Source organism: Pollicipes pollicipes, unplaced genomic scaffold, assembly GCF_011947565.3.
Source record: "Pollicipes pollicipes isolate AB1234 unplaced genomic scaffold, Ppol_2.1 Scaffold_4740;HRSCAF=5597_pilon_pilon_pilon, whole genome shotgun sequence".
Classification (NCBI taxonomy): Eukaryota; Metazoa; Arthropoda; class Thecostraca; order Pollicipedomorpha; family Pollicipedidae; genus Pollicipes; species Pollicipes pollicipes.
Genome location: NW_023596545.1, coordinates 21653010 through 21679971, shown reverse-complemented (window position 1 = coordinate 21679971; position 26962 = coordinate 21653010). Strand labels below are relative to the sequence as shown.

The following is a 26962-nucleotide window of genomic DNA, read 5'->3' as shown; positions in this document are numbered from 1 at the left end:
TGTCAGCAGCTCTAGTGAGACCAGCCGGCCGTCGTCAGAGCGGGGCGCAAGGAAGACTTCGCCGCCCGCCGCCTCGTTACCGGCCGCCCCCGGCCGTACAGCACCGAAGCTGTTGTCGCTGGGCGATGTGCGGGAGGCGTACCAGCGGCGGCGGCGACCGGCCGAGGCGGTGCGGCGCGGCAGCTCCGGGGTGGAGCGGCGCTGCAGCCAGCGTGTACGCGCCGTGCCGCGCTGCAGCGAGTCAAACCTCAGCTGGCGACGGCCGCTCACCGACCTGCTGGAGACCAGTGGCCTCGAGCTGCAGCCGGAGCGAAAGACGGAGCCGGAGGTGGAGCCAGAGCCGGAGCCGGAGCCGGAGCCGGAGCTGGAGCTGGAGCCGGGGCCGGGGCCGGGGCTGGGGCCGGGCGGCGACTGGAGTGGCAGGGAGCCGTTGCAGTCCGAGGCAAGTTTTTGGTACGGCTGGCCGATCAGGATTGGTGGCCTATGAGGCAGACGCCGGCGGGGTTTCGATCAGGATTGGTGGCCTATGAGGCAGACACCGGCGGGGTTTCGATCAGGATTGGTGGCCTATGGGGCAGACACCGGCGTGGTTTCGATCAGGATTGGTGGCGTATGAGGCAGATGCCGGCGGGGTTTCGATCGCTACCGCTAGCGAAGGGCTGTTTTCAAAAGCCAACACGCAGGTAGACTGTGCAATAACTTGAAACCTGCTGCTAAACATTTCGGATAACTAACCCAAAGCTTGAACTGGGTGTCAAGCGGAATTAGGTATGACCTTCCGATTTTAGCACGGCTCCAGCTAACAGCCTTCTCGGAAGCCTTTCAGTTTTGGTGCGTTCCGCCCCTTTGTTCCTCGCGTCTGAGTATTGATGTGGTATTCTCGGCACCGGCTCTCCTAACAAGCCGTGTACAGAGCCGTGGGGATCGATTGACACATCATCACGGCCGGCTGCCTCCACCCGTCGCTCCGCAGGTCTGCCTCAGGGGCCGCGCCTCCTCCCTTGCCCGCTAGACTGTAACGGCACGGAGGCCGGACCGGCGGCTTGGTCTTTAGTTCTCCAGCTGGCTGTTTATCGCCGCCCGACAACGCCGGTTTGTCGGGCGGCGACAGGCGTTTATCAACGGCGACCGCGGCGCTTTTTTGGACGAGGCCGACACGCCCCAACGGCGGCTGCAGCTTGAGGCCGGGCTCCGCTGAGGCCGGGGCTCCGCTGAGGCCGGGGCTCCGCTGAGGCCAGGCTCCGCTGAGGCCAGGCTCCGCTGAGGCCAGGCTCCGCTGAAGCCGGGCCCCGCTGAGGCCGAGCTCCGCTGAAGCCGGGCCCCGCTGAGGCCGGGCTCCGCTGAGGCCGGGGCTCCGCTGAGGCCATGCTCCTCTGAGGCCAGGCTCCGCTGAGGCCGGGCTCCGCTGAGGCCAGGCTCCGCTGAGGCCAGGCTCCGCTGAAGCCGGGCTCCGCTGAGGTCGGGGCTCCGCTGAGGCCAGGCTCCGCTGAAGCCGGGACCCACTGAGGCCAGGCTCCGCTGAAGCCCGGGCCCCGCTGAGGCCGAGCTCCGCTGATGCTGGGCTCCGCTGAGGCCTGGCTTGGCTGATTGGACCGGGGCCTGATGGACAGGGCGCTGCCCTGCTCGGGCCAGGCTAGAGCCGGGGCATCGCTGTCACGCGGCGGAGCTTCGCACTCAGCAGAGGCACTGTGGAATGTTCGACGTTGGTTCTGACGGGTCATTGTAGGGGTCACGGTGATTTTGTGTCCAGTGCGCATGTACTTAAAGATCAATTAGCTAGTAACAGCCCTTTATCCTCTGCATGGCTTCCATGAAAACAGTGATCCCCCCATGTACTTGATACACGCCTATGCAACGTAATTTTGCTTAGGCAGGAAAACGAGGCCGGCTCTCAATGGGTAGGGCGTCCTTACTGATAAACATGGCAGTGCAGTCGAGTAAGCCCATCCGGTGTCATGGTATGGCCGGCGATGGAATGCGGTACCAGCAGGCGGTCACCTCATGACATGGCCGTACTAGAAAGGGCGGTCGGCAGCCACTACCGTCAGCCGCTAGGGTGCGTTCCGTAAGGCACAGGACACCGTAAGAGTAGAACCCAAAGCAAGCAGTGTCTATGGTGGTCAGGTAAAATCGTCGAGAAAGGAACAATCGCAGTGCCTGAGTGAGGCCGCGTCTGTTCCTTGCAGTCAGCGGGATAGGCTGACACGCCGGGTCCATGTCACTGTATCCCTCTAGGCTATTGTAATAGTCCGTACATGTGCAACGCCGGACTTCCGGTGGTAAAAATCCGGGCAATTGTTTAAGCTGCAGAATGCTTCGTGTTTTGTGTTACTCAGTGTGAAACTTCCTTTCGTAAGCTTTGCGCCGTTCGAATCTGCGACACTCCAGCTGTACAAATTCGGAGCCCGTTTCAGCTGTGCTGGTGGTGAGCAGCCTGGGTCCTCTCGATGGCTGCTGACCGGCGCGCCTGTTTCAGATTGGGCCGAGCCTGTGCAGTCGGACGTCGCCGGACGCGGCCGAGGAGAGGAGTCGCGTCCGCGGCCGGCCGCAGAGCGAGAACATCGAGCTCGCCCTGTCACCCGGTGAGTTTGACGCAAGGCAGCTGAGAACCCTGGGATGGTTTCAGCTCTCGTTGAGAACGTTAGGGTTGCTCAGTTTTTGCTGAGAACGTTGGTGCGGTGTAGTGTTCCCTGCCGAGAACACTTGGGTGGTTCAGCTGTCCTAATGAGAATGTCGGGACACCTTAGGCCCCGCCGAAGATGCTAGGGAAGCTCAGTTCTCGCCGAGAACGCCAGAGCGGCTCAGCTTATCCGCCAAGAATGCTGGGGCAGCTTACCGCCCGGCGAGGGCGTAGCGGCCGCTGTCGTACCAGTACCTGTTCCACAGTCCCACCCCCGGCGCGTGTAGGCTTGGTTTGGCATACACGTACGTAATCAAAACCTTGCAAGAAACAAAGCTGTGCATGCAGTAAGCCGCAAGGTATAATGATATGATTCAGTCAGATAATGTCACGCCAGACAACAGGCTCAGTCATACCTGACTTGGTTTTAGGGTTTCATAGATCTTATGTCAGCACCAGATGCACTCGCCACGCTGACAGAGGCGCTGGATAGTGAGTCTCGATTGGTCGACCCGAAAGCCGACGCTCTGTTTGGTCCGTACGCTGCACTCAAGGCAGCGGCACGTAAAAACTGCATCCCTAGTTGATGTTCCTGCAACTGATTTCTACGACACAGATTGGCTCGTATGTCTGTCTCCTGTCGCGATAACGTCGGGCCGCCTTGCCCATATGCACTGTTAGATGTCTGTTGGCCCGGCCCAGCGTCGACATGCATTCGCCAGTGTCGGTCTGTTTCGTTGTGTGGCTCCCTACGTGTGCTTGCCCGTAACGGCTCGCCCGACATATGCATCCATTGGCCCGTGTGTCGGTAATATTTGTTCCCGGAAGTGCAATGTTTCTACCTTTGTCAGAGCCGTACCCCAGGTGTAATCGTACAAAAGGCAGCTGGGGTCAAAAAAGCTGCCATAGAAAATTGTGCCGGAGAGGATGTGACGGGGCATTAATATACAAATTTCGGCTAAAATCGCGCTGGAGCAGCACATGTGTGCTGTTTCAAGACAATTACATATAAACATACATGCAGGGCTTTGGTAGAAAACCTGAAGAGCGGCTTCTAGAAAACAGATATGAATATCTAGAGAGCCCTATGTGTGCCATGAGCCTATGATTTAACCTGTCTGCGACCGCGCTATGACCTGACTGTGCTATGAGACTATGAGCCGTATGAAAACCGAAGCTGTACGAAAACTTCTAGAAGAACCAAAAGGGTTTTTTAGGTCCCTAGAAGCCCCTACAAATATGGCACACATGGCTATACGCAGATTTCGTTAAGACGTACAATTCTAAAAGTACAGATAACTATGCGTACATACATTTATACACATATATGTGTATCTGTATATATATATATATATATATATATATATATATATATACACATATATACTCATGCTCCAAAGGTCTCTGTTATTTGGCTCTCCGGTCTCTTTATCTTTCCTACTTCTGCTTCCTTCTCTAGCTATCACCTGGGTGGTGCGCATGTGGTAAAAATCTCGTGACTGCGGACGTAACTTGAGATGCAAGGTCCAAAAACTCCGTCTTGAAAGTACTGTTCACCATCGACAATGTGTTATTGTTTTCAGGCTGGGCGTTTCAAGCAAGGATCTTTTCCTCTGCCCGCTTTATCTTTCAGCCAGATCTTAAGCATGATACCATGCAAGCTGTACTTACACTGATGGAGCGACAGAGCTGTCAATGATTGCAAGGAAAAGAACCGCACAAAAGGTGCGAGAGATGGAAGACGCGTGTGAAACCACCTTGCCGTAATGTGTCAGAATATCCGAAAAAACCGCGACCCTAGATACTTAAGCGTGTTATGAAATAATGTGTTCCGGTAGACATTTTGGACCAATACCTACTGGTAGTTGATGTGAGCACGACCTGGGGCGTCAGACCCGTGGACTTCCGAGACGACTGGACTTGTGTCATGTCAGGTCTACCTGCTCCCAGATTCCTTAGGTGTTCGCTTGTTCCGAGGAACTGTTAATACGGTTTAGCGGTGCGACGTTTCAACACGCTGCTGCTGTGCTTTTAGTTTCTGCAGGGATTGTGTGTCCGCAGCCACCTCCGTAGCGTTGTAAGGACGGCTGGTCCATTTATCGCCTTTGTTCTGTGCCATGCCTTTGCGATTGTATGCGCCACAGGCGGGCGGCCCGAGGCGACAGTGGCGGCACAAAGCGAGCCCCATAACCGGCCCCATTAGGTACGACCTCTGCTGACCGGCGGTGGCTAACCATAGCCGGGTCGTCGGGGCGAGTCAGCTGAGCCATTCGCCGTCCGCGTGGCAGTGGCGTCCCCATGGCAACACGGGACCGACCGGCAGGTCAAACGCCAACACCGGCCAGCCCTGACCTTCCGTTGCTCGCCGCGGCTGTTTGCTAGGGCACAGGAGCTGGGGCGGCAGAAATAGCCTTCTGCGTGGGGGCATTTAGCCATGCAAAGTATTTGTGTAACAGTTTCGTATTGTTTCAAAAGCGCTACCCCACCCCACCCCTTCACTGCTCCAGCTGGTGATGCGCTCCCGCGTCCGAGCTGACAGCGATCATTTGCAAGCAGCTAGACTGCGGGACCACTTTCTCAGTGGTTCACATGTGGTGTGGTTTTGCGATAGAGTGGATGGCAAGCGCCGCTGTCTCCAGCAGATTTGGATGTAGCCGACATACCGCCCAGGGTGCTTTCCCCGCGATGCTGCCAGCACCGCGCCCGGCTCCAAATTGGCGCCCGCTCAAGTTTATTAAAAGCACGATTAGCAAAACGTCATCGGGGACCATACAAGCTGGCATTGTAGCTCACTTTTGATGGCACGTGACGGCAACGAGGCGTACGTGACGCAAGCTGGATCAAACGCCGGCTTTAAATCCGCAATATGTGGGGTTCAATGGGTGAGATTTACAGGCATTGGCTCGCAGTAGATTGGTGTCATGTTATAGGAAACGGAAAACTAAGGGAAAACAGTAAAATACAGAAAACAGCTGCAGTACCAGCATTTCATCTCTTAGACCTCCGATCGATTTCTGACGCGTGGACATTTTAGACGTGGTCGCGCGGTGGGTGAACAAAGGTATCAGTGCCTTTCGTGTCTTGTCTACCTGGCGTCTTAAGCGATATACGCTAAGTTCTCAGAGGCGTGGCCGCATGCTGGAACTAGGCGGTGGCGTCTTGAGTAAGGAGTAGTGTCATGATCTACCACCACGTGGCGCTAGTATGGGTGGGTCAAGTGTTCGGCAATGATAATCGGCGCGTTCGGCCGTTGGATGATCTGGGAATATTATTCAGAATATTGGAAAACTTTCGGAATGGTGTTCGCCACTGCCGACACGGAAAGTCATCCCGGATAATTTTCCGTGCCGAGGGAGAATTCCGGAAAATCTTCAGAGCATGGTCAAGACGGAGAATCTGTTTTTGCTATGCATAGCCGTGATCGTTGGCTGTGCATGGTGCATTCGATGCGAATCTGGGGATAATTTCCAGACGGGCCAAACGTAAAAAGAGAATCTCCGTGGATGATTATCGGAGAGATAGTTAGTCGGGGAATCATTTTTCCTCGGCCAAACGCGCCCAGACATTCAATCTTGATTACCTTAATTTCATCAGATGCATTGGGGAATATAAGCGCACGGAACTGATTATAAGCAAAGCGCAGGCATGCTGGTGGTTGGCAACATTATTTGTGTGTTTCACCCAAATAGTCCGTAATATGTGCTTGATTTGACACCTTACGAATCAGGTCTAATGGGGCCTAGAGCAACTCACGACCCTTCGATTCGCGGTAAAAACATGTTACGGGCTTTGATTCAATTAATCATCAATTCAAGATATCTAAGTCGAGCTAAATAGGGCTTGATTCAGCGGCTGAGTCGATGTGAATGTAAGCAATCAAAGTGAATGTCGCGAATCAAGAACATAGAGGAACACGTGGTCATGATTTCGGAACCTGTCCATACCATATCCAGATAACCTGCAAGGTATGCTGATTGAATTTGCACTACAATTTGTTACACTGCAATGAATTGGGCAAGACCTTACCAGTTCTCTCCTTGTGTGCGAGGAAAACTGTGTCCAAACTGTGGAGCACAAAGCATTCATCTATAAGTTTCCACTTTGTGCGATAAGTTTGTTTTTTATAATTTTTGCATTTGTGCGCTAAGTTTGTCACAACGCCGTCTCATGAAGACATGACGCAGCTTGCAGCTCGCTTCACTATATTTCTCCGCGACAGTAAAAATGATGTGGCCATGAGAGGCCTGATCGGACGCTCTTTTGAACCAACGCTTTAGTCGTGAGAAATGTCTCCACCCTGCAGGTCTTGCGAATCAGAAGATCGCCAGCAACGCCTTCTCCCTGCCAGCGCAGATCGACTGCATTTCAGACATCGAAGACGACACCGCGCAACACCAGAGGGGAAAGGACGACTGCCGGATGTGAGTACAGCCGGCTGTGATCTACAGCGTCGCCCTGTGGCCAACAGCGCAGCGCCCTCTCCCTCCTGATGGACGGCCTCCGCCCGGTCGTCGGCACCCGCTGCGCGCTTTCCGCAGCACCGGGGCGGACGCGGGCGTGGTCTTCGGTGGCGCAGGCAGGCTCACGTTGCTCCCGCCGTCTCGTGTCGGGCCGCGACGGCAGCGCGACCCGGAACCGAGCCTTCGACCCGGACCCGCACCCGAGACGGGTCGGGGATCCTGGCTGGAGGTGGGCGCGCCGACGGCGTGGCGGCCCCCCCCCCCCCCCCTCTCCAGCGCTGCCTCCTCTTGATATGGTGTTTGATGCCAGCGTGGTGCACACCACCGCGCGGCCGTCAGCAGGTCTGGATGCGCACGTCAAGCACGTCAGCCATGTTTCAACCCTGGAAGACTGGTCGTGCGGTGCTGAATCTGTGTGGAGGACACGTCTCTAAATGCTGTACAACGGGGGCCACGCGTATGGTTTAAATCTCCGTGGGCCAGCTCTCGCATGGCCCTGTAGCAAGAGCTCCATGTGGTCTAACGCTAAGCTGAGCACTGCTCACGTCTTTGGCGCGCACACGGATAAATGTGTACCGTGCACCTATTGCATGATTTGGTATATGCATGATATGCGATACGCGTCATATGTCACGCTACACGAAAACTCATTCCTGAGTCTGCCTTGCTTTGCTGCAGAAAACCTCAAGCATTTACTTTAGGACATTTGCGCTATTGCTGAAGCGTTGCATGACGATCCATGTGTTGCAGAGATTTGAAGAAAGAAAAGAAACGAAACAAGCTCACTAGAAGGAAGGCTTGCTATCGCCAGAAAAAGGACGTGAGTACATTTCACACTTCTTAAAAGCGCACGACACATATTAGTTGTCATTCTAGATCAAACGAGAACGAGACCACCATCTCTATGAATTATGCATGCCAAGGAATGACAGTGGCAGCATGGACGTACAAGACTTATGTCACTTCTCTCCCAGAAAAAACGATTGGAATCTTCACTTAGCTCCCAGAACTACGGCTGGAATCTTCATTTTGCCTAGCTTCCGCGTAACGAATCGCTTAAGTTTACTTAAGCCCTTGTCAGGGACGCTGGGTGTGTTCTGCGTGGTCTTCGTCATGAAGGTAATGGTCATCTCATCATGTTCGCCGTGCCCGTAGTTTCCCAGATGTTTCTGAAGCCCCCATCAAAGCGCCATTGTGTGTCTGGCTGGCTGCGCAGCCGAGCCCGACCCTGTGGGCGGGTCGGAGAGCCTCACTGGGTGCTCGCTGCCGGGCGGTGGTGCCGCCGGCTGCCGGCGAACAGTATGCCTCACTGGGTGCTCGCTGCCGGACGGTGGTGCCGCCGGCTGCCGGCGAACAGTATGCCTCACTGGGTGCTCGCTGCCGGACGGTGGTGCCGCCGGCTGCCGGCGAACAGTATGCCTCACTGGGTGCTCGCTGCCGGGCAGTGGTGCGCCTCACTGGGTGCTCGCTGCCGGGCGGTGGTGCCGCCGGCTGCCGGGAACAGCGACTGTAGCCCGCTCCGGCGCGCCAGACAGCTGCTACCCGAATCAACAGGCGCTGTGCACCCCTAAAGTAGCCATCGCTGATTGCCAATTGGTACGCTATCCCACGGTTTTACCACGTAAAATGGCTCAGAAAATCACGACCTGTTTGAAAATCACCTTCGCTGAGGCAATATTTATTTATCCACGATCATTGCACTGGTCGAGTTCTTTCAGAGCGGTGATGGAGGTGCGTTGGTAGCATTGGTGAGCAACGCTTCGCGGAATTGAATGCATCCAATGCCAGATGTCCTGGCGTAAGTGATTCCGAATTCCTGGAACTTTCCTGCCGGGATGAAATAATTTGCCTATCGTTTTGCATGGCTTAGGCTCGAGTAACTGCTCAAACATTCGCACGTTCATGTTCAGCATTTTCAGCTCATCTGAGTGCTGCACATAAAACTTGCAGAATTGCTATTCTCAGAGATGGAGACAGTTGTGTGTTTACGCATCCGCCGGCTCCAGACAGCTGTCTGTTTTGGCGGGCGCCATCTTCAGACAGCTGTCTGTTTTCGCGGGCGCCGGCTCCAGACAGCTGTCTGTTTTCGCGGGCGTCAGCTTCAGACAGCTGTCTGTTTTCGCGGGCGCCAGCTTTAGACAGCTGTCTGTTTTCGCAGGCGCCAGCTTCAGACAGCTGTCTGCTTTTGCGGCCGCCAGTTTCAGTCGGCGCTTCAGTAGCTCATTCGCTCGGCAAGCATAACGAGTAGCTGCCCAATCAACGCAGCGCAAGGGCCGCTCGATCATAATGACGGCCGTCTCGAGACAGGCCGTCGGTGATGTCGGAAGGCCGACTGGGCGGCCGGGTCGCGGGGTATTTAAGCCGGCGTACGCAAGGCGTAGCACGCCGCTCATGGAGGAATCCGTCGGGGCCAGAAATCGATGCATAGCTTCAGTCCACCTGTAGCGTCAGCGCTCAAAACTAGTCCGCTCCCAGCACCAGTAGTCAACATCCATCACGTTGGTCCACTGCAACATCAGTCCACCTGCATTATGTGTGTTCCACATCAGTCCCACTTCCATCACCAGTGTTTACATTAGCCCACCCCGTCGCGTTTGCTCTGCATCAGTACGCCTCCATCACCAGTGTGCCACATCGTCGTCATTCGGGTGCTATGCTTCACTCATGTTCGTCCACGGCAGCAATGCATCCCAGTAGTTCACCCCAGGCCTGGTGCGCCCTGGCATATGATAACCGGACTAGCGACAGGCCCGCCGCGCAGCCGGCCCACCCGTGCCCCACCACCGGCCGGCTGGCAATCGGTCGACACGTGCGTCACCGCTGCCGACCTCGATTGTTAAGGGGTCGTTTCGGCCGCGCCAACGGTGCTCCACCCCGCTGTTTATGTGCCGAGTTCGGGTGGAGGCGACCCTTTTTACGGCAGAAGTTGCAGTCGTTACCGGTGATTGCCTTAATTAGCCGTGACGCAGGTGGTGTCTCCACTGCTTGAGCGCGGTTGGAGCCGAGCCGAGCCGAGCCAAGCCAAGCCAAGCCGAGCCGAGCCGAGCCGAGCCGAGCCGAGCCGAGCCGAGCCGAGCCGAGCCGAGCCGAGCCAAGCCGAGCCGAGCCGAGCCGAGCCGAGCCGAGCCGAGCCGAGCCGAGCCGAGCCGAGCCGAGCCGAGCCGGGGCGAGGCGCTCTGTGTTCGACGGAGGCTGGTGCCGCTCGTGAGGTCTGCTCTCATGCCGTTGGCTTGGGAACGTTAGCTCCAGTTTTGCTCTATATCAATGAAGGTTCCGGTAAATTAGCAAAATGATATCTTTTCAGGCTATTTGCTGTCATAAACATTGAAATATACAGCGCGCAAGGGGTTCGACTCTAGTCTCATTTCTGTCCATGGTGGGCTCTAATGCGCTGCTTTAATAGTATCACTTACGCTTCCACAACAGCCATGTCTCAGCATACACTGTTGTTCGCTTTGCTTTTTCAGGTCTTTCATACTTTTGCTTGCATGCAGGAACAAAGCGTTTTTCATTCACATGAATTATAATATTTATATTAGCTCCGATTAACACGCTACTTTTATGTCATCACTGCCAACTTCGCCAGTTAATCATTGAGTGATTCTCTTCCGTGGCCTTGTTATGGCATTTTCGTTATCAGTGGCCCCATTCACTCAGCTCTCTGTAGACCTGTGATCGATGGCCCTCCCACCTCCGACTCATGTTGCCGATCATTGATCTTTTTAGCACGGCGCCCAAACCTGGTGTTAATGTAAAATGATTCTCGTTCGTGGAAGACCTGCCTTTGCCCTGTCCGTTGGCGAAAGCTCATGCGTTGTGGTAACGGCACAAGCACATGCTGCAGCATTTGAATGTAATTATTTTATTAATTGATGCACGCGCTCTTGGAAGATAAGTCTCCTCAATAAAGTAATGATTTTCGACCAAACAAATGGGTGTGTACCTCTTGCAAACAAGATACGAGACGCTTGATAAGATTCATATGCCTTCAACCGACGGCTTTACAATGTGCATCATAAACAAATCCACGTGTTGACATGTATTCGCATTCGCTTGAGCACGTTGTCGATGCTATTACGGAGACGCATCCAATAGAAGTGTATGATTTGACACAAATGATGCCAAATCAATGTTGTGCGCACAGAGACGAGACGAGATGCGGCCGTGCATGCAGGGGAGATTTTTTTAAAAGACTGCTACAGGTCTATGTTCTTTACATAGTTGACGTTTTCTGGTAGAGTGGTGTGAGATTATACTTGTGCTTACTTCATGCCCATAGCATTCTCGAACATTTTTTAGTCGGCGAGGTACGGCAAGATACATCGATTTATTATGGCAGCCACATTCATTCAGTGTATATCCGTTTCCGCTTAGACCTGGCATTTGGTTGGAACGTGAAATATCAACTAACAACTACATGGACGTTTAAGGATAAAAACCTCCTGGCGCTCCGAATGAAATGGCAGGGCTTTTGAGGGGCTCGTTGGAAGCACTGGGGCCGTTAACGTAATACCACACGTATGGCGGCTGTCCGGTGTAACGTAATACCACACGTATGGCGGATGTCCGGTGTAACGTAATGTCACACGTAAGCCGGCTTTCCCCTGTAACGCAATAGTGCATGTATGGCGGCTAATCCGCTTCATGTAAAACTCAGATGGATTAAACTGTGGAAACCTTGGAAAACACTTAATCGAAGCGTGTCAAAGTTTGAGGCTGGCTGTGCCATTAATGGCCCATTAGTATGAGTGGTTCTAAAATGCACCAGACCCGACCGGGAGCAGCACACCTTGGCGGGCCGGCATCTGGAAGTGACGTTTAGTCCACTGTTATGGAGTAGTTGGGGTATCTGCATATTAACCATTCCACTTGTGTGTTAATGTCTGCCGCTTGGATGGAGGCAACGCGCGTTGCACAGAAAGGTGCGGGTCACTATCCTGTCTTTTTATCGGATAAAGCTTCACTTATCTTTAGCGGGTAAAAACGTTGCCTGAAAGTTTTTGGTGAGAATTTTAACTTGGCACTTTAATTGAAAATGCCGTGATGTTATTCCATTTTATTTTAGATGATAGCTTTCGTTACTAGCCAGTCATATGTGGTCTGTTGCGTCGCTTCCTTAATGGAGTACATAGCTAACTATGGACGAAGGTTGCCAGCGTCAGCCATCCCCCAATGCATCGAGCGTGGAGCTTGGACTGCACAATTCCGCGATTACCGTGTTCCCATTACCCCACTGACTTTCATAATGCTGCTATTCGACACACTGCTCCGGAGCAGTCCTGAAATCAACGTTAGCGGCCGGTATCCGGCGCTGCGGGGTCTCGGCGCCCCCGCCGTGACTTCGGCCGCGGCGGCCGCCCCGCAGCACTTAACCTGGGACGCAATGGGCTTGCCAGAGGCGCCGGCCGACACACGCGGCACGCCGCCGCTCTGTTGTCGGCCGTCGCGGCTGGCGGAGCCGGCGGTCGGCCGGCGCCGATGAGAACTCCGGCAGCGGCTGACCCGGCCCGCCCTTCCCCCATCGACCAGGCCGTGGCAGCCGGGCCCGGCCACGCGTCGATGACCCTCCCTGCGCCCCAAAGAGATCACGGACTCATCACCCGGGTGCCTGGTGCACAACGGTGTCTGCTAGGCCGCTGCCTCAAATGGCTGGCTCAAGAATGACAGACTCTGAGCTATTAAATAGAGTAATGGGCTCAGGTACCGCACAAGACTTGTTGTTGGTTGCCTTCTGGCTCTCAGGGCGAATGGTAGCCGGACTCAGTTGACATCTGAGGTCATCAGGTCACGCTTGATAGAAGTTGGCTGTCACATTTTCCGGTGACTTCCAGGTATAATTGGAGTGCGTTGACTCCCTTTCATGCGTAAGTTATCTGGACTTGTGGTCGGTTGTGCATAGCCATCATTTCAGCCCATCGAAGCCGACCTGGACGCGGTCAGTAATAAAGCTCAGCCGCATCAACTGCTTCCGCCGGCTTTCGATGTGGTGTTGATGCCACCAGGGAATCGTGCGACCAAACATTGCAGGCCTCTAGTTCAGCCGACAAACAGCTGAGTCAAACGAAATTCCACACGCACTAGGCGCATGAATATAAAAGTTCCCGCAACCTGGTAAAGCAAAAAATATCTTTGGAATTAAGTGTCCAAATGTGAAGATAATCTGGATGCAAAAGAAATCATACTATCACCACTTTCCGTTAGCACACAGGTAGTAAACTAGAAAGCATTTCGTCCAGTAAATTTTTCCACCATCGGCAGGTATTCTTTGAGTTCTAAGAATGACTAAATATTGGTTGGCTTTCAGCCATGTATGCGTCACGACCCGTCTTTATGTCCGTGATTGCACAGTGGTAGAACGCCGGACAAGGATGATGTTCCAAGGTAGAGTCCAGGACAGGATAGAGTCCGGTTGTCGAGCCGTCTGGACGATAGTTGTCTGTTCCGACTACATCATCGAGACGAAGGGACGATAGTTCAAACAGGAAGTCTATATGTAATGTTAATATTTTGTCTCAGTTATTCTTTACGACTCTTGAGAATGTTCAGCAGGTATGCTCAGTTTCCATGAAAGCAGACATTGAAAGCAAGTATTACACTCTGACAACTTTTCTCTCAGTAAGCACGGCTGGTGTCGACCACTGAAAGCGATCATCGGTGGCATGGGTGAAATTTGTGCTATTTCTTGAGCGGGCATGAGACCCAGTCCCCCCCCCCCCTCCGTCTCCTCGCTCGTCGCACCCACATCTCGTGTTTCTTATCTTGAACAAAGAAATTTGAGGCGTAATGACCGATTGGTTAGCGCAATGGGCATGTGGGGGACTGGGCACACATCCCAGTTGCCCATGGCCTCTGAACGCTCACACAGCCAACGCAGTCGTTGACGCTCCTTAAAAGAGTGCACAACGTGTGTCGCCCTCCCCTTAATACAATAATGGATTAGGAAATGTGTATGGTGCGGTGAAATCATCGACCCAAAATTCATTCCGCTCCCATCACTACAAGGAAAAAGCTCCATCCCTCATTTTTAGGCTGAGACCCGGTCGCGCTATGAGCACGCCCCCCCCCCCCCCCCTCCCCTCCGCCGCGTATGCGGTTTATTACAACAACCCGCCACTAGATGTCACCTGCAAGCATTTGCAGGAGGTAGACTGCACCGCGGTACACCTGGTCGGCCGCCTGGACGCTGCTATGGACCCGTTCTTCGATTGATCCAGCCCGGTGATGCGTCATTGTATCGGAGATGCTGGTGCCAGCTGCCGCCAGTCCACGCTGCCATCAACACACAGAGCTCGCAATTAGGTGACGACAAGCTGGTCGCAGTACCAGCCGGCGGACATCAAGTGGGGTCGCGTCACTCGTAGGCCGGCGTCGCTATCCTGGTGTTGTCCGGCTGCGTGAGTGGCCCCTCGTCACCGGTATTGTTGGCGCGGTTCGGCCGCCCCGGATGTAGTTAACCCTGGGGGGCTTCGGAGTGTTTGTTTGGAATTGACGCTTCGTTGAACGGCGTTTGTGTGTTCGTGAGCTCATGGTCGTCACGCCCCAGTCAGCCGCCGCTGAAACGACCGGCACCTCCGTTACACCGTCAACCATTGGCTGCCGGCGCGATTCACCAACGTCTCACCTAGTCAGCACCTCGGGGATCTCCTACTTCCGGACGGCGTTCGGGGCGGCGCGCCTGAGGTCGGATGGGGTGGGGGTGTCGGCAATGCCCCCGGCCGCCGCGGCCGTGATTAGTCGCGCCGACAGCCGCGGTGCGCGGCGCGCGTTCAGAGGTGCTTCTGATTAGCCGTTATGCGCGATCGATGCGGCGCGCGCGCCTTGCGCGGCGGCCGAGCGCGCGGCGCGGGACACCAGTCGCCGCCGGAGCGGCGGCATGGACGTGTCACCCCGCCGCCGCTGACCACCATGGAGATGCTGGCCGACTTCGCGCACAGGCGCACCCTCTCCTGGGGCTGCCGACGCAAGACGTCCGGCGCCGACAAGCCGCAGCCGGCCAAGAAGCGCTCGGAGGGCTCCTCGCGGCGGCCGGCGACGGCCGACTTGCTGCGCGTGGAGGCGGGAGTCTGCCGGGCACGCTGCGGCTCGGCCAGCTCCTCCTGCTCCGACTCCAACATCCTGACGGTGGAGGCGTGTGGTCCGGTGCGCCGGCACAGCATGAAGGAGGCTAGGCGGCCCGAGCGACCCGAGAGGCCCGAGCGACGTGCCGCCGGCGCCGCCGGCAGTCGTCGCGGCTCGTCGGCAAGCAGCAGCGTCTGCGGCGACACTTCGTTCAGGATCGACTCGCTCATGCTTTGGACGGGCCGCATGTTTCAGACGCCCACGCTGCTGGTCGACGTGGAAGTAAGTTGCTGCGGGCGGTGGTCGGGTCGCCGCTGACGTAAGTCCCGGTCTGTGCCGCGGCCAGAGCCGCAATGAAGCGAGAGGAGTAGGTGCAGCGGTGCTGCTCTTCCGGTTGGGATGTTTGGGTCTGAGAACTATGGCCTGTTACTTGTACTCAGAAATGCTAGATGGTGTCTTTGTTTATATGCATTCATACTCTTACTACTGGTGAGACTGAAGGCTTAAGGGGCCTTATCAACAGGTTACAAGCATTCCTTAAGGTTCTGTTACGACAGATGACAATCATCCGCATGGCAGTATTTTGATAGGCGTGTTCTTATTAAGGGAAAGGGCAACAGTGTCAATGTTTGCAGCACTAGGGCAATTATTTCAGCAGGATATAGACAAATGTATATTAAGGAAGAAATGGTATCCATATTACTGAGGGGGATGGAGCGGTGTGTTTAGGGGCGCATACCTTAAGACAGGTGAAACTGTGGAAGTAAACTGAAAGGCAGGTGACCGTAGATAAACGAACAAAGTCTTAGTTTCGCCCTCACGCCTAATTTTAGGTTGAAATACGTAGGTTTCTAACGCTGAGCATGGTTTGTGAAATCGGACGCGAGGCATGGAATGGACCCTAACGACGCAGTGGAATGATTTCACAATCCATGACACATTCGGCCCAGATTCAACATGGCATGCACCACTTCTTATCGTCGGTCCGAAAAAGCAGGGAAACCAGATAAAATGAAGCCGGGTTCGAACGGCTTCAAAGAGAATAACAGGAAAGTAGTAAGAAATAGAGTGTCATCGTAGAGGAGCTTTCCTTTATGGAAGCTGTTATTAAGGAAGCTTTCAGGAGTTATCGGAGCAGATCTGTCCCAGGTTGACAAGGACGGACCCAGAGAGCTGGTATGCCACCCAGCTCTCTTGATCACCCAGATCCCAGATCACCCAGATCACCCAGAGAGCTGGTATATATATATATATATATATATATATATATATATATATATATATATATATATATACATATATATATATATAATATATATATATATATACATATATATATATATATATATATATATATATATATATATTACCTCTCTCTCTCTCTCTCTCTCTCTCTCTCTCTCTCTCTCTCCTCTCTCTCTCTCTCCTCTCTCTCTCTCTCTTTTCAGCGAAGTCAAGTGCTGCGTGTTTCAATCATGTGCCAAGTGTGATTCGGAAAGCGGGAGAAATAAACTGGCCTGACATTGAACACCTTCACCTGCAGTGAGCAATATCCGCTTATTAGAAACCCTCGTCGAAATTGCTGACCGCGTCATTTACATGCAGCAATCTCAGGATGAAATCGCAAGCTCTACTTTACCCAACGCGTGAACAGTCCCACCACGCGACACGATGAGGTCTGAAATGGAGTGCTTTTTTAAAATGAAAAAATGTTGGCACTTCCGATAGCCCCAGAATAGTCCCGTTACGTGACACCATCGAATGCATAGCGGCATGTTCCGTACCCTGTGCCAGTTGCGTTCGCAGTCTCGTACTTGCAACTCGAGATCCTTTTACAATGCTGCATTGGTTCCTTGATGTAATTCTTGAATGAATATTGACTTGCGCCTTTGTTCAAAATCGCATTATTGACATCAGATTGGCCCTCCTTGTCAATGATCCTCATAATGCCATGCCTTGCACAGCCAGCCATTATTTTATGGTATTTTGTTTTGAAGTGTCTTGTGGGTTTGTGTTTACTGAAAAGAATCTGACCATCAGAAAAAAATGTGGAACCTTATTTTTCACCAGAAACATACTCATTTAAATGGTGGCATTCTGAGAGCACCTAAACTGGGCATGCTCGTCGTAAGTGGCCAATTGCTATAATTATAATTTCGATGAATTATTACAGCACAAAGACAAAACTGCTCGCCGAAAGAAAGATGTCGAATGAGTGAAGGTCCGTGTGCCTCAGTTTTACGCATTCAGATAAAGACAGCTTTTCCGCGGGTTTGATGCAGTTACAGTAATGTTGCTTCTGGGTGCGACCAACCATTTTATATGGTTTATTTTCCATATTGTTACATCTGAGCCGACAAGCCCGTGGGGGTGAGGCCAAGACTGCCTCTATAACGAAGAGCGCCGTGACGGTGAAAGTATGACTGGAACCAGAGCACTCCATTCTGAGATATCGCCTTGCATTTATCTTGTTTCCTATGCCTTGACATTTCTCAATAGTCGCTTATAGTTCGCAGTCGTTTAAAGGAAATAGTCGTCTACAGCCACTTGAAGAATTTTTGTTTGGCTTCTTCGCGAAGGATCAAACTGTGACACGAAAGGCTCAGGACTTAAAAAGAATGATTCGGGCAAGCAGTAACAGGTAGTAGGGTATTGATATGCGCCAAAGTGCTACCTGAAAAGCTTGATTACTATGCAAATTTTGCGAGGTGCCCTTGTAAAAAGAACCATGTTTTAAAATAAAGCACATATGTAATATAAAAAGAACCAATATAGAATACACCACAGGTTTTTTTATTAACTTGGGCGGAGTATGGTTAGCAAAGTGATAAATCCGCACATTTTTGTGTTGTTCAGTTCAACAGCAGCCATAGAAGTACAAACAGCGTATGTATTGCGGAGCGTTGTAAGACGTTATCGTGGATCCTGAAAGTCTAACAGAACTTTAAACGCGCATTCCGGCTTACTGGTGCTGACCTTAATAGTTTACTTGCAAAAGAACGATTTTCATCAAATGCTTGAGTCCATGAGGTGTCTGAGCAAGTCGGTGACAAATACTAATAACTTTTTGGAAATCCGGAAAGGTATCTATCTATATATATATATATAATATCAATTTAAGCAGCCGGCGTGGTTGCTTGTATATGCCATTTTCATCTACTAGGATCAAAAGAGCTATTGCGTCTTTTATGCGGACATTTAAATTGGGAGTCGTAGAAAGAAACTGGACTGTTTATATATTTTGGGGATGAATGATAAAATGTTAAGTCGGAATATTTTTTCTCCGCTTAAACATATGACTCTCGTAAATTATGATCGACAATACCGAGTTTGCAGTGCCTGAGAATTTGTTCAGAACCAATGTACGTTGCTTAGAAATATCTTTCATTCCCATGGCCGAGCAACGAGTTCTATGATAGCTAGTGGTCATTATCTGCAATGGGTAAACAAATGAACGAGCTTAACACAATGGGCCCAAAATATGTTATCTGTCACGCTATGTTATACCATTTTGTCATTATTTAGGTGTGTCGCCACAGCATTCTTCGAATATACACATACAGAGGAACTAGATGGTTAAGGGCAGGAATGCATGGTTTGTTCCTCATCGACCATGACCTATCAACATCTACAAATTACCGAACGCAGCTCAATACCTTCGGGTGTTATGCAATTAAGTTGCTCATTAGCATAACAACCCTCTACATCCAGCACGCAGTCAATTCGACGAGCTATCAGTTCAGCTTGGCTGCAATTCAGACGCTTACCTCCTTTAGCAGTTGCAGCCGAGTGGCCCTGCTCGAGAGCCCGAGCCTGAGACTGTCAGCCTCTGAGTGCGGCCGCCAGGGGCACCCATTGAGGTGGTGAATGCTGACCGAGCCTACCGTTTCAGCGCGCTCGCAATCCCATCTCGTCTGACGCTTTTTAAACGCTGAACTGCGGGCCAGCAAAGAGCTGTCGCTAACATTACTCGAGGAAACCACCACCTAAATATTCTCGCTTCGGGTCGTTTTCACCTGCCATTGTTGTGGCAGTTAAGTTGGCTAAATAAGACAAACCTATGTGCAGGAATGGTGGTTTAAGACTTGCACAAAAATCGGTATCCTTGTACCGTGTTTCCAGGTTTTCCAGCGGGACTGCTTTAAAATGTTGCGCGCGAAAACGATTAGTGAATATGGATACTGCCCCGGCCAACATTTCATCGTGCCACTCATTGTCAACTCATCGGCAACCGAAACAACGACGTTGCAGCACGTGTGTGAAAGCAGGCGTCGTGCTATGGCTCAAGAGCCACACTGAGTGGTCTTCGAGCCGCTGATGGTGGCCCTGTGACGCCCACTCTACTCTCCGGCAACTGTCTCTGTGTGCCCGCTACTCCCCGGCAGCTGTCACTGCTTGTTCGCTCACGGTGGCTCTGAGATATCCACTCTGCTCCAGGGCAGCTGTCGCAGCTTGTCTGCTCATGGTGGCCCTACGACACTCACTCTACTCGCCGGCAGCTGTTATTGCTTGTCCGGCAGCTGTCACTGCCTGTCCGCTCGTCAGCGCCAAGCTCAGGCTCTACCGGCAAAAGCTGGATCGCCTTTGATTAATGGCTGCCGCTCAGAAATCGGCGAGAGCTGTCGTCACAGAATGAAACAGCAATCAGCTGCAGCATCGGCAGATCTGGAGATGTCATAGGGCTGTCGACCTGAATAGACGAAGGGCAGTTCTGTACATCCATCGGCAGTTGCCCACCAGGCAACGCCTGAGTAATGACAAATACTGAACACCGCGGTAGGATTGGATCTCATGTACTGCAGTGTGACCTTCAGCAGACTCGGGAGAGGGGGGGGGGGCAAATTTTGAAGTGCTACCGTTGCGTCGGTGTCTCCATGAAGTGCCGGCCTATGCTAGCTCAGCTGTCTGGACGTCCTCTCATGGGATTGCCGACTGCGTTGGGCATGGGCCGAGAGCCGGCCGCAGCCGCCGAGAGCAGACGCCCGCGTCACCCGGCAGCCGACCACCCGGCTGGCGTCGCTCCGCCGCTTGTAATCGCGCGGCGGCAGAGTGCGGCGCCCATTTGCTCTGACTGGCAGCGGCCGCAGATACTGGGCTTGTTTGGGCACCGCGTGCAAATCAGCGCTATTGGCCAGCGTGCTGTTGACCGTTGTGTCAGACGTGCGCAATATTCCGTCGACGGCGGCCAGACTGCTCCGGATCATAAACACGCCGCGCCGGGCGCCGGCCATGGCTGACCGCAGCCTCAGCGCCGACCTGGCCGTGGGCAGCGCCGAATGGTGTTGGCGCTGTTGCCAATGTTTTATTATAAAACCGTTCAAACATTTGTGCTTGTTGACATTGCAGCAACCCAAGCCAGTAGAACGACTATGCACTGTGCGGGATTCGAACACGGATCGCGAGACCCGGATTGGAAAGTTTGGCCGAACGCGTCACTTACGTCTTGCTGTGTGATAAGTTCGCCATCGGCGGTGACCTCACGCTATGAGGGTGCTGGTTCGGGCTGAAGGTACAGGGGAGAGCGCATTCCGTGCTGGCTGACCACTAGTGATATATCCACTCGGAGAGAGGTTGCACTGGTGATCGATCGAATCTCTCGTTGCTGAATATACATACAGGATGCTAGCTCACTGGAATCGCACTCTGCCGCCCCATTTGCGCGCTATCGCCTACACTGGTGCAGCGCATTCCTGGGTCTAGTTCATGGAACTCTCCGCGTTAGCTTGTTGCTCGATGACCGCTAGCCCGTATTAATCAAGCTGGTTCCTTTTCCGGCCCTTAGAGCGGAAACCGGCTGCGTTAGAGTGATGAGGAATCTTCCCGCGCTACTCTGTTATACTTCCAAGTTTTGTATTGCAATTTCAGATTCAATAGACAATATGTGACACTTGTAGTTCTCCGGCTGTTTCGTCCTGGAGCCTCTTGGCCTCTTATTTGAAGTCCCAGAGCTCAGCGGCGGCCTGAAGCTGACCGCCACCGTGACCGACGGAGCACGGTCGGGTCGGTATGCGTGTCCTCAGGCACTGAATTTGACTGTGTGCAGAGGAAAGCGGTCCGCTTATCTGAAGCATTATAAAGTGTTCAGTCGGCAGCTGGTTGTAAAAGGCCAGGATTCCACAGGGCAGACTTGGCACAGTCCTGTACGGCGCCACACGGATTGATAAGCCCGCGCGCCTATCTGAATATGTGCTGTGTGACCAAGCGTGCCCGCGCTCCATCTCGTGCAGTCTGGCTGCGTATCTTCTGTCAGCTAGTCTGACGCCGTCCCTTCTCCGGCACTTTGACCGCAGTCTGACCTGGCCTCCGTCTCCCGCAGTCTGAGCGCGGCCTCGTCTCGCGCAGACGGATCATATCTCCGCCTCCCCAGTGTACCCGTGCCCTTGCTGCGTCCCGGTCTGGCGGCGGGTCCCTCAGTCTGACCTGGCTCCCGTTTTCCAGCAGGGCCGGTCGCGCAGTCTGACCCACATTGACACCCTGGACCCGGCCATGCTGGTGCACCAGGAGGACAGTGACCGGCTCTCGGAGCCGGACACCTGTGGCAGGCCGGCCGAGCCCGGCGGCGGGCTGCGCCGCAAGAAGCTGGCCGCCCATAACAAGGTGAGCGCCACACGGACCCCGCGAGACGTCGAGAGCTTGGTTTACGGTTCTGGATACCGTGTCGGCGCGTCTTCTTGTGTGTAACCCACGTCGGATAAAAGTATGAGCAGGGGTACTACCTCAAATACGCGTGACCACGTCTGATTTCGGACGTGCATCATAGTGGTACAGAAGCCAATCGAGCCGCGCCACTTTATCTTGCCCTTTTGAAAGCACGGCATACTTCATATCCATATTCGTAGCCAACTTCGTGCGTGGCATAATCCTTAACCCAAAGGTACTAGGACAATGGAGAAATCGAAGCAGCTGGGGGTTGACCATGGGGTGGAAGATGGCCATCTGCTTCTACTTATCCATATGATATATATATATATATATATATATATATATATATATGCATGTGTGTGATTGTATGCCTCCTCTCTCCCTCTCTCTGTCTCTGTCTCTGTCTCTGTCTCTGCAGCTGTCTCTGTCTCTGTCTCTGTCTCTGTCTCTGTCTCTGCCTCTGTCTCTGTCTCTGTCTCTATCTCGGTCTATATATCTCGGTCTCGGTTCTTTATCTCGGTATCTATCTCTCTTTGTCTCTGTCTCTGTTTCTGTCTCTGTCTCTGTCTCTGTCTCTGTCTCTGGCTCTGGCTCTGTCTCTGTCTCTGTCTCTGTCTCTGTCTATGGCTCTGGCTCTGACCTTCCTGGGATCAGTAGCTGACTGTGCTCTGTGGGGACAGCTACTGGGCTTCCTCGACTTTTATAGCACGGGTAATGAATGGAAGTGCTCAATCAGAGACACTGACTCAAGCTTAGTGGATTTTCGCCGACTAGCCTTCTTGTTTCCATGGTTGGTTTACAGCAAAAAAAGCGTTATCGTTTCGGATGAATATAAGGCCAAATGAGTGAGCAAGCTGTGTTAATAGCACAACTCATTAACAGCATTTTAGCATTCGTTTTTAGCTCTTTGTTTTGCTGGCAGACATTTTGCAAACTGAATGATGCCCAACAGTCCTTTCCAGGCCAGCAATACATTACAAACTCCATCCTAAGTTTTACAGTCATCGTATTTCAGTCCACTAGGACCGCTCGAATGGTGCGCGAAGCCTCCAACCCGTAATCGATCCCAAATCACCTCCGAAAGCGTTCCACCCGACATCGGGCGCCGAGGAGTTGTGGCCAGCCGATGAGCGCGGGTCAGCGGGCGCAGCACAGGTCGACACGAACGCACTATTTTGGCCGCGATCGAGCGGCATCGGCGCGCGAAGTTGGCTCGTTGGTGGCGAGCCGGTGCAGGCTGGCCGTTGGTGGCGAGCCGGGCGAGCCGGCCGGTGGCCGCCAACGACCCTCGGGGGACCCCCGCCCCGCCGCCGCCGGCGCCGGCGCCGGCGGGGCGCTGGCCTACCTCGACCAGCGGCTGCTGGACTGATCTTCGGTTAGGTCTCTGGCTGGCTAGACGGGCTAGATGACGGGGGGACGTGGATGAGGTGAGGTGAGGCGAGGGAATGAGGCGCCGCTCGTTGTGAACAACAGGTCGCAAGGCGTGACGAAGAAACAGTACATCAAGTACTGCCGTTATCGTAACCGGCGTCAAGGGAAGTTACCTAGATTGGTTTAGTCGCAATTAGTGGACGTGTTGTTGCGTCGCACGCAACATTCGTCCAGATCGTTGCAGTAGAGCCACCTCGTAGCGTGAGAAAGGCTGGCGTGTGCGGCGCGCCACCAGTGTCGTCAGTTCCAAGCATTGCTACGTTATTTAAACGATTGCGCGAAACTACACATCATAGCCGTTTGAAGATATGATTGTACAGGAAATGCCTTATCAAACGCTTGGCACAGTGCTTGCATTAGGTTGATATGTTGTAAGCAAAGAAAACTTGCATGATAAATTGCATTGTTGTTTTTTTCTCTTAAGCGTGTCGCGGCTGCTAGGCTTTGGTCGTGTGAACCCTTTTCGTCGTCTCGTAACCTCGCTTTGATTACGCACGGCATTAAGCCTGGAAGATCTAACGCCTAAAGCGCATTGCTTTTACACGATCAACTGGATTATTCATCGCTTGGAACGAGCACTCTGAACATTAATGGCGACAATCATGTCTGAGACGGGCTGAGGCGGCCTCGGGGAATCGTGATCGCGTCTCCCTATTGTGCCGTCGCCGAGGCTGGGCTTTATCCATCTGTCTGGACCAGCCTGAGCCGTCCGTACAGCGGCGGGCGGCCGCCGATGGCCGGCCCACTCCCAGCCACCGCCCAGGCATCAGGGCCCGCCAATCGCCTGTCGGGCGGCGAGTGAACCACGGCAGCTCGTGCCGAACCAATCGCCTGTTGGGCGGCGAGTGAACCACGGCAGCTCGTGCCGAACCAATCGCCTGTCGGGCGGCGAGTGAACCACGGCAGCTCGCGCCGAACCAATCGCCTGTCGGGCGGCGAGTGAACCACGGCAGCTCGTGCCGAACCAATCGCCTGTCGGGCGGCGAGTGAACCACGGCAGCTCGTGCCGAACCAATCGCATGTCGGGCGGCGAGTGAACCACGGCAGCTCGTGCCGAACCAATCGCCTGTCGGGCGGCGAGTGAACCACGGCAGCTCGTGCCGAACCAATCGGCCCGCTGCGCCAAAACAGGGCCGCCACGCGGCTGGTCGATCGTACCGGAATTGCCGCTGATTGCGGCGGCGGCGGCGCGGCCTGTGTCATCTCGCACCGAGCGGTGCGGGCGCTCCTCTGCGGCCGTGATGGGCATGCGGGTGTGTGGGCGGGGAATCCGCCCGCATCGCCACCCCTGCCCGGCTCAATTCGCCGACCCGCCCCCGCGCCGCGGGTGGGTGCCGTCGGGAGCCGCCGCCGCCGGCCCGGCGCAGACCTGGGCATGAGGCCTGAGCACCATTATGGCGGGCGCGGCGCGACGGGACGCTGCCAGACTGGTATCACAGTGTGGCGAGCGGAACGGCGCGAGACGTGCGCCCAGGAGCAAGGAAATCGGCCGGAAGTGGTGGACATGGGGCCGACTGGATCTGGGGAGAAGGTGCATGTGTGTCCTCAGCAGCCATGGAATCGAGACAAAGTGTTTACATAAAGAAAAAGTATAGTTCGAAGCGTTTTGGTTCGTGAAACGGGTCGGACGAAACGATGGCTAGTAAAAGGTGCCAACAAGGCAGCAGCAAAGCAGCAAATATTTTGCAAAGAAACGTGCTTCTAAAGACGGTGACGCCATATTTCGCTCAGGACGTACAAATCATACGCCAGGAAACACCGGGCTCGAGCTGGTGCCTGAGAACTGCTCATGTTGCGCTTTTTACAAACCAAGTAAACATGAACCTTGTCATATTAAAACGTTATTCGACTTCTTCACGAATGGACGCGGCTCGCCATTTGCGTTTGCACCGTCAAAATGCTAGATCATAGCTAATCTCACGGCAAAAACCGTTATGGCTTTATCACAGGTATCATGGTAAAATGTTGAGAAGCACTAGTGCGGGCCGGCAAATGATGGCTGTGAATGTAGCGGTTATGAACGTTTGATCATCAGCCCCAGCTGTCGCCGTGGGCCGGTCCAGTGCCCTGCGCCGCGCCCCTGGACTGTGTGCAACTGGAGTGAAGCGGTGTTGACCTGCCACGAAGTCGAGCGTGGTCTAGCCGCTGTTATTCCCACCCGGTGTGCCGTCTGGGAACACCCTGAGAGCGGTGCATATTGTCTGAAGTTCGCGCCCAGCCCTATAAACCCCAAAGCTTAGACACAGCTATGCCATCATGAAATGGATTTGCATCATCAAGGCCACAGCAAGCTTTCGGGAGTAGCATTTCGGGGGAGGCGAGCAGGTGCATTCCGTCCAGGGGCCCAAACCGGACTAAAGCTGCACAGGTGTATCCCGTCCAGGGGCCCAGACCGGACTAAAGCTGCACAGGTGTATCCCGTCCAGGGGCCCAGACCGGACTAAAGCTGCACAGGTGTATCCCGTCCAGGGGCCCAGACCGGACTAAAGCTGCACAGGTGTATCCCGTCCAGGGGCCCAGACCGGACTAAAGCTGCACAGGTGTATCCCGTCCAGGGGCCCAGACCGGACTAAAGCTGCACAGATGTATCCCGTCCAGGGGCCCAGACCGGACTGAAGCTGCACAGGTGTATCCCGTCCAGGGGCCCAGACCGGAATAAAGCTGCACAGGTGTATCCCGTCCAGGGGCCCAGACCGGACTAAAGCTGCACAGGTGTATCCCGTCCAGGGGCCCAGACCGGACTAAAGCTGCACAGGTGTATCCCGTCCAGGGGCCCAAACCGGACTAAAGCCGCACAGGTGTATCCCGTCCAGGGGCCCAGACCGGACTAAAGTCACGAAGGCGTTCTCGACGCCACCTTGCAGCCCTGTCACCTCAGCCGCAGCAGAAGATCTCACTGTGGTCACTGCCGCTTAGCGTGCTGCGCATCCGATGACGCCGTGACGTCTTAGTTTGCGCTCTGCCGCCAGGTGGCCAGTTCGGAATGCTTCAGCGTCAGCTTCGACGTGAGCTCCACGGATGAGCTACCCGAGGAGTTCGTGCCGGCCGTCAAGGGATCCGTTCTTAGGTGAGAGCTGTCGCGCCTCAGAACACTCTTCGATCAACCGTCATCGCAAGAGAGAGAGAGAGAGAGAGAGAGAGAGAGAGAGAGAGAGAGAGAGAGAGAGAGAGAGAGAGAGAGAGACGAGAGAGAGAGGAGAGAGAGAGAAGAGAGAGAGAAGAGAGAGAGGAGAGAGAGAGAGAGAGAGAGAGAGATATATATATAGACAGATACATATATATATATATATATATATATATATATATATATATAGATATATATAATGTATATATATTTATATATATATTATATATATATAGATATATATATATATATAGAGAGAGAGAGAGAGAGAGAGAGAAGAGAGAGAGAGAGAGAGAGAGAGAGAGAGATCATCTCTCTCTCTCTCTCTCTCTTATCTATCTCTCTCTCTATCTCTCTCTTCTCGCTCTCTCTATCTCTCTCTCTCTCTCTCTCTCTCTCTATCTCTCTCTCTCTCTCTCTCTTCTCTATCTCTGTCCTCTATCTCTCTCTTCTCTCTCCTATCTCTTCTCTCTCTCTCTCTCTCTCTCTCCTCTCTCTCTCTCTCTATCTCTCTCTCTCTCATTCTCTTCTTCTTCTCTCTCTCGCTTCTATCTCTCTCTCTCTCTCTCTTCTCTCTCTATCTCTCTCTCTCTCGTGCGGCGTGCGTGCGTGCGTGCGTCGTGCGTG

The 26962-nt window shown here is 53.6% G+C and overlaps 1 protein-coding gene across 1 annotated transcript in view; it reads left to right on the top strand.

Moving 5' to 3' along the window:
* LOC119098059 (pleckstrin homology domain-containing family G member 5) overlaps nt 1–26962 on the top strand; it is a gene marked incomplete in the record, with an annotated part of 243696 nt that overhangs the window by 172360 nt on the left and 44374 nt on the right. The window contains 5 exon segments of the mRNA XM_037220987.1: nt 2477–2582; nt 6924–7041; nt 7831–7900; nt 21577–21735; nt 26181–26278. Of these exon segments, the coding sequence (XP_037076882.1) occupies nt 2477–2582; nt 6924–7041; nt 7831–7900; nt 21577–21735; nt 26181–26278 (551 nt within the window).